The sequence below is a fragment of the Gymnoscopelus braueri genome, assembly GCF_963280865.1.
Source record: "Gymnoscopelus braueri genome assembly, chromosome: 13".
NCBI classification, from domain to species: domain Eukaryota; kingdom Metazoa; phylum Chordata; class Actinopteri; order Myctophiformes; family Myctophidae; genus Gymnoscopelus; species Gymnoscopelus braueri.
The window spans coordinates 11,448,680-11,459,254 of record NC_137615.1 but is presented as its reverse complement, the minus strand read 5'-3'; the positions used below and the strand labels follow the sequence as shown (position 1 = coordinate 11,459,254).

The following is a 10,575-nucleotide window of genomic DNA, read 5'->3' as shown; positions in this document are numbered from 1 at the left end:
TCAATAGTTTCTTGTTTAGATCTGCAGGCCACACCCAGTGCCTTTCCTGTTCATAAGTTGTCACAGACCACAGAACAACAGAGAGCTCTGTAAGTGCAAAGCTGCCACACACCCAGTGCCCTGTATTTACATTAAAAACAACTAATGCCTGTACAGTACTCTGTTGTAAATTTATCACCACAATATAATTATGAACCTCATTATGACTCCCTTCTCTCCTCTTTCCTCTCACAACACTGTGCTTGCTTCTCATCAGAGGTTCTCAAAGTGGGGTCCAGGGACCCCCAGGGGTCCTTGGGGGGGGGTGTTCCAAATGGACTCTTACAGGTCTGCAACCATGAGAATATACAGATAGGTTGTAGTTTTGGGGGTCCTTGAAATTAAAAAGTTTGAAAACCACAGATTGTACCAATACATGACTTATAATCAGGCTATAGGTGAATGACAGAGAGGAATGAAAACATTGACTCAGAGTCGTGCCAGATGAGTACTGGGTGATAATGACATTACAAAATAAGAGACATTACAAAATCGCCACCCAGTGTTACTGTATGTTCTCGTTGCCTTGGTAGATTAGATGAATACACATTAAGTAGCCTACGGGATAATATACAGTGAGCCGGTCATTATTGCTAATTAGATCCTGACAGGGCGATGCAGGCCCGACACAAAGGTGGAGTGCCTGGGCTTAGGAGGTTTCAGCACTGGCTGCATTTAAGCCTCCTATCACCAAATAGATTTTTTTTTAGGAATGTGGAAAAAAAGGTTTTTATTTCAGATTTGTTAAACTTTAACTGGATTCTATGCAACAGCAACACTCACATTCATATTCACAATTATGTTAAAAAATAAATAAATAACCCATAAAAAAGGAGAGGATTCCATGTAAACTGTCATCCATTTTTCACAATCCTGACCACAAGCTTCTTTCAGTGATTGATTGATTGATTGAATACTTTATTAACAGTTTGCAAAAAAGGCATGGTGGCACGGATTTAAACTAAATAATGCTAAAAGGATAACCCAATAAGCCCAGGGCTTATTTCCATAATAAGCTTAGACTTTTTACAGTAGTCTCGTGTAGCCAGACAACTAATCCACAATCTCCTCCTAATGCTCTAGTCTAGAGCAGCATTTGAAATTTGTGGGAGGCAACAGTCTGGCCACACGAGACTAGTGACACAGGAAACAATGCATTTGTCTCTTTAAGAGGAGGGGAAGGGGAGGAGTGTTTATTAAGTGCCCGGTCTCTCTTTTCCGTACCTCCCTCTCTCTCTCTCCCTGTCTGTCCCTCTCTCCTCCACTTCTCCCTACTGTTGAAATTCCTCTCTCAAGAGTTTGGCATTTCCTCTGAGCTCACTCACTGGCTGAGGAGAGACCCCGCAACCAACGGGAGAGATAGAGTGAGCGGGAAAGAGAGGGAAGGAGAGGAGAGAGAAACACAGAGAGGGAGGGAAAAGACAGAGGAGAGAGAGAGAGAGAGAAATAAGTGTGTGAGTGTGAAGGATAGAGAGAGAAAGAGAGAAGGGGAACTTTCAAACATTCATGTGTACAGTATGAGTGGATGGTAGAGTAGAGTAGGCCTACATACCCTGAGTCCAAGGCATGCAGTTTCACTCAAAGAGGAACTTCACAAAAATAGACCAAATCTGGGTTCTTCTCTCTGAGCAGAGGAGGAACTTGGCAAATCACACCGGTGGAGCTTCAAGACGAGAACCACAGTATTTTCCTTCCAACCACTGGGCAGAGAAGAACCACCACGCCGTGCTGGGGGAAAAGCAGTAAAGAGGATAAACTCTGGGAACAACAGGACTCAGAAGAACAGCTATAGGAGCAGATAACGGAGTGAGTGTTCACAAAAGAAAAGAAGGAAAAGGAGGCAAGGAAAGAGAAGACGTGGAGTTTGGCTGCATCATCCACTGCATTTGGGAGTTATATCTGCTGTCTTTGACTGCATGGGTCTCAACATGGGTTAGCCTTAAACAGATCCCTCTGCCAGCCTTCAGGCGTACACAAGTAAACCACATTACACAGAGGATACTGTCATAAGGTACAGAGGAGGGAAACAGGCAGCCAGCCGGACGTGGAAACGGGGGTGGAAAAGACAGCGAGGGATCAAGGTGGAGGAGGAGGTCGGTGGAGAATGAGTGTGTATACGCTCAACCTCAGGGTCTTCTGGCCTCTCTTCACGTGCGTGCTCACAGGCCTGGTGGTCCTCCACCACATCGCCCACAGGCTGACCCCAGAGGAGCCCAGCGGCCCTGAGCCCGCCGAGTACGAAGCCGAAGAGGAGGGCTGCTCCTCCCACCAGGGCCCTCCCGTCCTCCTATCACTCGCCAAGCTCCTCCTGGCAATTGCACTGTGCTACTTCTTCATCAGGTAGCTACCACCATCATCATCATCATCATTATCACTGTCGTTGGTTTGCACTTGTGGTCAGAAGAACATGTGATGACGGCATGTGCCTGAGTCACATCCTCCTGTCATTTCACTTTGTTGGGCAAAGCTACACTACACACACAAATCGTCAGTGTTAATTTAACTCTGAGAGTGTACAAATGGAACCAAACGGACCCTTCCGGGTCCGTTTGGTTCCATTTGTACTCTCACAGAGTTATAAATGCATAGATTAACACTGAGGATTTTACTGTGTAAGAAGGATTTATTTGACAAATTAGAAATTTGGAAAAAAGACCTACACACTAAACACTGTATAGCTGCCATTTGAAATGCACTGATGTGACGATAATGCATTCCTCCAAACGTTTGTTTACCATATGATTTCATATTTTTATGACACGAAAGGGATGTTTTCTGCACCAATGTGAATCGTCTACACTTAATACAAGTACTGTTGGTCTCTGTTCATTCATTCATGCCCTGTGAAGGACGAGGTTATTGAAGACACAAGATCAACACAGTTTTCTGTGAAAACGAAGCCCTACCTTTCAAATTACATGTTGTGCCTTGGCTGCCTGCCTCTCTTTTTTTCTTCTTCTAGGAACTCTGCTAAACTTGTAAAGGGGTTTAGCTTAGTTTAATCACATGAAATGAAAGGAGCTGTCACAGTGCTTTATGAAGATTTTGCATGTTGTTGTTTTTTACACAGTAGCCTACTGCAGTGAAATCCGTGTAAATCTAGAAGTGAATTTTTACACTTTCAAAGTTTTATTAACAGTAACACTGTCTAGTACTGCACTAGTACGAGTACACTAGTACTTTCTGAAATAATGTCAAATACATCTTAAATTCTTTATCCATTAAAACCGGGAAAGCGTCGGTCATTTAGATTTTTGCATTGGCTATTCAAAAATAGCAGATCCCAACCTCGCAATCAACATTTTATTGTTATTTCTTATTTTCTTTCTTCATCGTCAGGTACTGCTCCACCAACCCATCCAGGGCTGGTAAAGGTACTCTTCTTGGGCCTAATGATGGACTTCCAAAATCCAGCACCTCTCGGCGTGAGCTGCTGGACGACTACTACGCCCGCTGGGTGCGTCTCTCGCCCCACGTGGTGGGACACAGCAAAGCCAACGTGGCCAAACTGGTGGGAGACCTGGTGAAGGCCGGTCGCACCGACGTGCCCCCAGAATCCACCCTGGCCTTCAGGGGAGACTTCTTACAGGTGGGTGTCGAAGCGGGACATATGAGGTCAGCTCAGCTATGTGCAGTGGCGTAATGTAACTAAGTACATTTACTAAAGTACTGTACTTAAGTAAAATATTGAGGTATTTTGGCTTTACTTGAGTATTTATAATATATAAATATATATAATTCATAATACTTTTACTTCTACTCCACTATACTTCAGAGGCAAATATTGTACTTATTATATATTATTATACTTTTACTTAAGTAAAACATGTGAGTACTTCTTCCATCACTGGCTATGTGAACAGAAGTGCTGTGTTTGAGATTTGTGAACGAATCTGTGAACGGTTCAGTGCAATTGCAGCAACAGAACAGAAACATATTACGGTACTTAAAAAAATGAATAAATATAATAAGTGTGTGTGTGTGTGTGTAACAAAGTCACAATCATTGATACTCGTTGTAGTCTAAGCCTGCTCATGCTCAATAAGTACTATTCCATACTTTGAGCGGAAAACATGCATGTTTGTAAGAGATTTTCTTTCTGTCTCCTCTGTTGTTCTCCAGGTCGGTAGCTCATACGAGGAGCACAAGGTGGGCTCCCCAGACTGCTTTGACATCTTGGTGCCATTGAGGGTCCCCAGGGGCCTGAAGCTGGAGCCCAGACTGATCTGGGCAGAGGGACCTGCTGAAGAAAAAACAGAGAACAGAAATGCAGCGGAGAAGGAGAAAGGACAAAGCAAGGGGGAGGGAAAGATGACAGCGGCCAAAGTGATCAGGAGGAGATCAAGCAAGAGACACAGCGGCGGGAAAGGAAACGCCGCTGAGAAAACGACAGACAACGTGGTGGAAGAGAAGGAGGCGACCCCGAAAGAGGAGGCAACGCTGAGGAGGGAGGAGGACGGAAAGAATGAGGAGGAAGTGCGGGGGCCTCCTCCTCAGTGCAGCATGGAGGTGCCGCGTCGCGAGGAGTGGGTCCGCAAGCACAGAGCTTTTGCCGACACCTTCCTGCGGCTCCATCCCCAAGGCTCTTCGCCCGGGTCGGGTGCAGGAGCCATGGGGAGCAGAGCCTACAGGTTCACTCCCGAGTCCGTCCACCGCTGGTTCTACTCAGCCGTCCAGCGTTCCCTGGCCAGCGTGCGCTATCCACACGAGCAGCGTTGCACGCTGAACCTGGCGCTAGTCGACGAGCGCGTGCAGCTGCGGCTCACCCCGCGCTCCGACTACGTCTGCTGTCACATCTCCATGGCCATACGTCTGCTCCCTGCCCTGCCGCTCGGCGACGGCCTCTACCTCGTCCCCACGGACTCCGTTTCTGTGCCAAATGCTCCCGCGAAGACAAAAAGTCTGGACGACAAAGACCTGTGGACGCTTTACTTCCCTCGGCAGGAGCAGAGGCTCCTCAGCTGGGTCAAAACGCGCTTCCCTCAGGGCTCCTGCCACCTGAAGTGCCTCCAGCTCATTAAGGCCATTCGCAATCTCGGCGGCCAAGCTCTGGACACCCAGGGTGCCGCGCTCTGGAGGTCGGTGCTGTCCTCCTACGCGGTGAAGACCGCCTGGCTACGTCTGCTGCTCAGCACCCCACCGGAGATCTGGGAGGAGGCTCACTTGGTGGCAAGAGTAGAGGACCTAATACGGAGCCTTAGGGAACTCCTTCAGAAACGCACATTGACTCACCTCTTCCTCGGAGGCGAGAGTTCCACAAGTGTGCTGCCTGACTCTGTGGTTCTACCGAAACTGGTCAAGGAAGCTGCAGGTGTTGACCGGGTGGGGTTAGGTGGCAATCTTTGGGCGGGGATCCCACCGGCTTCTTTGGATCTGGTTTCAGGACGTCTTGCCTATGCCTGGACCCATCTCCACAGGCTGATCAGGCTGACCCGACCACAGAGGAGCAGCATTGGTCTCGGCAGGGTAGGGCATGGCCATTGCCAACATTTGGAGATGGACTAGTACACATCTAAAGCAGCATTAACCACATAAACCCTATATCCTTTGTTGACTGGGGATTCCCCAGGGGTCTCTACTCGGTCCCCTCCTTTTTTCCATGCCAAATCTCTTGTCGGACATAGCATATCTGTACAAGCCCACAACGCATTGTGTTGCGACACGTTGTGAGCTTATGGTTCTGCTGTTTTCGCTGTATGTTCGCCTGTTATTATGACATGCCTAGAGTAGGGATGCTAAGGGTCATGCTTTAAAGCAGCTGAAACCTGTGGCTGATTTTGTAGTTTGTTTTCCTGTACAGGTTAAAAACTACAGAAGGATAAAAACACGGCAGGCTGACCTTATATGGTACACTGTGACGTAAGGAACACAGCTGAAGCTAATACAATTAATAATGGGTGTGTTAGATTGAGGTGTGCCAATGTGCAAGCACTGATAATACTGTTGACTACTGTCAACAGTATTCACCTGTTTCCTAGGCTGTGTGTTTTCCACTTCCTGTTGATTTGATCCAATTAAATCCAATGAAACTGGTCAGATGACCAATGATATCCAATGAAATCGACAGGAAGTGGAAAACACACAGCCTAGGAAACAGGTGAATAGCTTATAGGGTTACATGCCCATTTAAGGGTTCTATGAGTTTAACAATTGGAAATTGGAGTTGTTGCATCCAAAGTGAAAACCTGACTGAATGGACCAGGTTGTGTTTACTGTTTACCAATACAGTACTTACTTCAAATCAATTATTTGCCTCAATCTATGAATCGGTTCCTTCCGGTATGAATGTATTAGCTCACAGCTATTTATAATACTGTACGTAAATGTACCAGTGATACTCAAACGTTTTCATATCGTGGACCCCCAGATTGATATTGCATTTGGCCGTGGACCCCCATCTGAACAGATTTTGTGCCCGGGGGACCCCATACGTTTTTCAAGATTTTTCCCAAATGTTTCAGAAACAGCAGATCTACAAGCTTACACAGTGTGTGTCACATCGCGACGTGATGTGCACGGCATTTTTTTTTTTTAATCGAAGCATTAAAATAGATTTCAAGTGGTTAAACTGATTTCGATAGTATAATATACTTATTTATCTGGAGACTCCCTGGAACCCCCTCAAGGACCCCTGGGGATCCCCAGGATCCACTGTGAGAACCCCTGGTATAAACCAGGTGCATTATCATTTTGTTGCTGTTGGGCAGAAACCTCTTATATCCATATTTTAACTTCTTTGTGTATTTTTAATCAATGCCCTACTACCTACGATGCTACGCGTTGTGAGTTTGTAGATCTTAAATTGTTGCTGCTTTTTTTTATTATCCTGAAAAGTAACCGTTTATGGACATATGAGGTTTCCACCCGACAGCAACGATTTGCGGGATTACCATCTTCAGAGGTAGAGACTGATTACAAAACATTGCCCCGCTCATTATGTTAGAGGACGGAAATGGTACACACCCAATTTTTCTTCAATTAAGCAGCATTTCATTCAGATGCTTTAGATGGCATGGCAGATATAGGCCTAGATGTGCTGCTTGGGGTTCATTTAAGGATCAGACAGAATTCCACAGATAATTGTCAAGTTAGGACAGCTGCGTTTTGTCATTATCTTTTAAGACTGGTACTACTAATCACATCCATATTATCTGTCATTTGGAGATCTGGAGGGAATTAATGGATTCTGCCTGCACACAGACAAATAAAGGTGCCAACTATGATGCCATAGACTAACCTTTATTTTTTTGTTTCCGAAAGAACCATTTATATTTTTTTAGAAAGAACCCTTCACCACTTAACCCTTTATACTACATCGACTAGTACAAATGGAACCAAATGGACCCTTTCGGTTCCATTTGTAGAGGTCTGTAAGGGTCCATTTTGAACCCCAGGTGGTCCCCGAACTCGACGTTGAGAACCAGTGGCTTACGTCACACACGCTCACAAGAACACATGCCTCTGGGGGCTTGCCCCGGCTGCTGGTTGCTATAGCGATAGCCACGTCGGGTCTGTTCCGGCGACTCACACTCAATTGCACCGAAGAGCACAAAAAAACAAACACACAAACACTCTACCCTAACCATTCCTTACAAATCTCCCTTGTGTGCTAGCTTTTTATGTTTGTGTGTGTGTGTGTGTGTGTGTGTGTGTGTGTGTGTGTGTGTGTGTGTGTGTGTGTGTGTGTGTGTGTGTGTGCGTGTGTGTGTGCGTGTGCGTGTGTGTGTGTACACTGTTGTTGCTCTATGTGAGTCAGTGTGTTATGACTATTTTTGTTCAACAGCGGCCTGCTGTTTTGTGTCTCTCTTGCCTGCCCTCGAGGCACGCCTCGGCTCGCGTCAAGGGAATTCTAGATAAAAGCACCACTACACACACACACACACACACACACACACACACACACGCACGCACGCACGCACGCACGCACGCACGCACGCACGCACGCACATGCACATGCACACACAAAATTATCAAACTATTAGACATCCATTCAATGATACTCTGACTGCACTGAAAGATAACAAGCTGACCCTTCTGTTTGTTTGTTTGTTTGTTTGTTCGTTTGTTTTTTTCTTCTTTCCTTCTTCCTTCCTTTCTTTCTTTCTTTCTTTCATGCAAAATAATTGAAAGAAAAAAGCTACTTAAAAATAATTCCCCCAAAACGATTGTTTATTCTTTCTTCGATTAAATGGATTAGTTCAGAAGTCAGAGGCATGACAGTGATGCTATGAAGACTGAGGCCCCAAACGAGAGACTAGAAAGAAGAACCGAATCTCAGACAAGGAAGTGAACGTGCCCTGAGTCATGACATCTGTGAACTCATATGCGCGCTAAAATCTGCAGTGTTCATTTAACTCTGAATGAACACTCAGGATTTGACAGTGTTACACAGTAGGAAACTCTTCATGTGCTGTATAACAGTAAAAAAAATCTATGGGGGCAGCAGTGGCCAAAAGGTTAGAGGTGCCAGTTCGATCCCCCTGACCGGCAGGAAAGATCTGGGTCAGGAACTGTGCGTGCGCACGTGCGTGTGAGTGTGCAGGGCGTTGCTGAAAAAGCAACGCTCACATGCTCAGCACCTACCCTGGGTAAATAAAGGTTAACTATTTAAACCCCAGCATCGATAAAAGACCCACCCTAGTATAGAGCCCTGAGGTACTCCGGTCAACCATATGGGGTTTAAGTGGTTAAAAAAGGGGGTTATTGTGCTGGACAAAACTTGATGAATGTAGGAGCACAACACATACCAACCAATAATGCATCATATAGGAAAACATATGGTATTGAGTTCATTATACTTCAAGCGGTTCATACACCTAACCTAGGATAATGGGCACAACGATGAGGGTATTTTCAGCTGTAAAAATGAATGTATGGTGCATGTGTTTAACATTAATGTATTATGGATTGTGAGGTACTCCTGATTTCCGTCAAATGCTTCGTATCGAATGTACAGATATTTAACGTGACAATTGGCATTGGAGAAATAAATGAGCTATTTTGGATTACATCCATGTGCTTTTTTCACTGTGTGTGCGTGTGTGTGTGTGTGTGTGGGGGGCTAGCAAACCCTTTTAATGTCTTTATGAAAGAATAAGAGTGCCAATCTGACAGCTTCCGAGCCTAAATGTATGTGAAATGTAAAATAGACTTGACGCAAGTCATTCATCAATGATTACAATTATGGATCAGTAGTTATAGTTGGCTCATTACTTTATTAGATTGGCAAATAACCCACATGCCACACCTGGTTAAAACATTTGAGGATAAAACACAATAAAGTCCAGGATTTATTTCCATTGTGGGTCCTCTCGCAAAACAAACAAAAAGGTGACAATAAGAGATGGTCAAATACTTATAATTGGTCATTATTGCCACTGCGTTTGAGCTACAGTATCTTGGCAATGCATTTGTATTGAGTTTGAGTGTGTGGGTTTATCATGTGCCGTCTACTGAACGGCTTTAGTTCTGTTTTATTTATTCTGTTTTTTCCCTCAAACTCTGACTCAAGAGGAAGTGAAACACGTGGGCACCACATGGCAGAACACCAGGACACAAGAGTTTAGAGGAGATGACTAAACATTAAACCGTTTGTTCTCAACCTGTGGGTTGGGACCCGTGGGGGGTCCCCACATGATTTTGGGGGGGTCCAATGACAGTGAAGTGACAATTTAAGTACTATCGAAATCGAATCACTACCGAGCGGGGCCAGACTAATCTGCAGAGGGCTTCATTTTTCCGATTTGTCTGGTTTACAGGCTAATTCTAGATCAGTCTAATTCATCACACAAGTTACACAGCACTATAAAACGGTCCCTATTCGATACTACTATACGGTATCGGTAGTATCGGATGTGGTGGTAACGGTTCTACTATGGTACCGGTTCTCGGAGTCGGTACTCAACCCTATTGCCAACCAGTTGACAACAGGGTTAGTCCACTGGATCGAAATGTTTCAATAGAAAAGCAGGTACAGTAGACCGACTACAACCATGTATTAGATTATCATACTCTAGCTTGATCAAAAATAAAATTGTATTAATTGAATAAGTTGTAGTTTGCAGCTTTAACTAGGCTACTTAACCACTAATATTTTCTGAATTAAAAAAATAAATAGCCGATCTACAAGCTCAAAATGCAATGGGTTGTGAGCTTGTATAGTTTGTCATTTCAGTTCTATTAGCCAGGTCTGCAATCAGTTTAATTCCTAAAAAATATAAATCCAATAGTGTGGCACAAAACACATAAAGAAAAGTAGTCACCTTTTTCAGTAAGTAAAACAAGAAACTCAATTATAATAATTTAGTAATAATAATAACATATAGTCATTTTATTACCCTAAGGCTTTAATATTAATTTAGCCCTTTAGTCTAAGTTCAAAATCCTGAGATTGTGCAGTGTACAGTGTCCAAAACGGCCTCATGGTGGTGCTATAACAGGCTGTTAATTATATGTTTATGTTTTGGCCTTGTGGCAGGGGGGCGTGGTCTAGGTGCCATCTGCAGGAGAGGTAGGCAGACAGGAGTGTCAGTCACA

General features: G+C 44.6%; 1 protein-coding gene across 1 annotated transcript; it reads left to right on the top strand.

The window, feature by feature from the left end:
• The first annotated feature begins 1,346 nt into the window (after nucleotides 1–1,346).
• itpripl2 (ITPRIP like 2) lies at nucleotides 1,347–9,049 on the top strand. The gene is made up of 3 exons (XM_080446163.1): nucleotides 1,347–2,379; nucleotides 3,379–3,628; nucleotides 4,162–9,049. The coding sequence occupies exons 1-3, from the start codon at nucleotides 2,144–2,146 to the stop codon at nucleotides 5,542–5,544; spliced, it is 1,869 nt and encodes a 622-aa protein (XP_080302289.1). The 5' UTR covers nucleotides 1,347–2,143; the 3' UTR covers nucleotides 5,545–9,049.
• The last annotated feature ends 1,526 nt before the right edge of the window (nucleotides 9,050–10,575 follow it).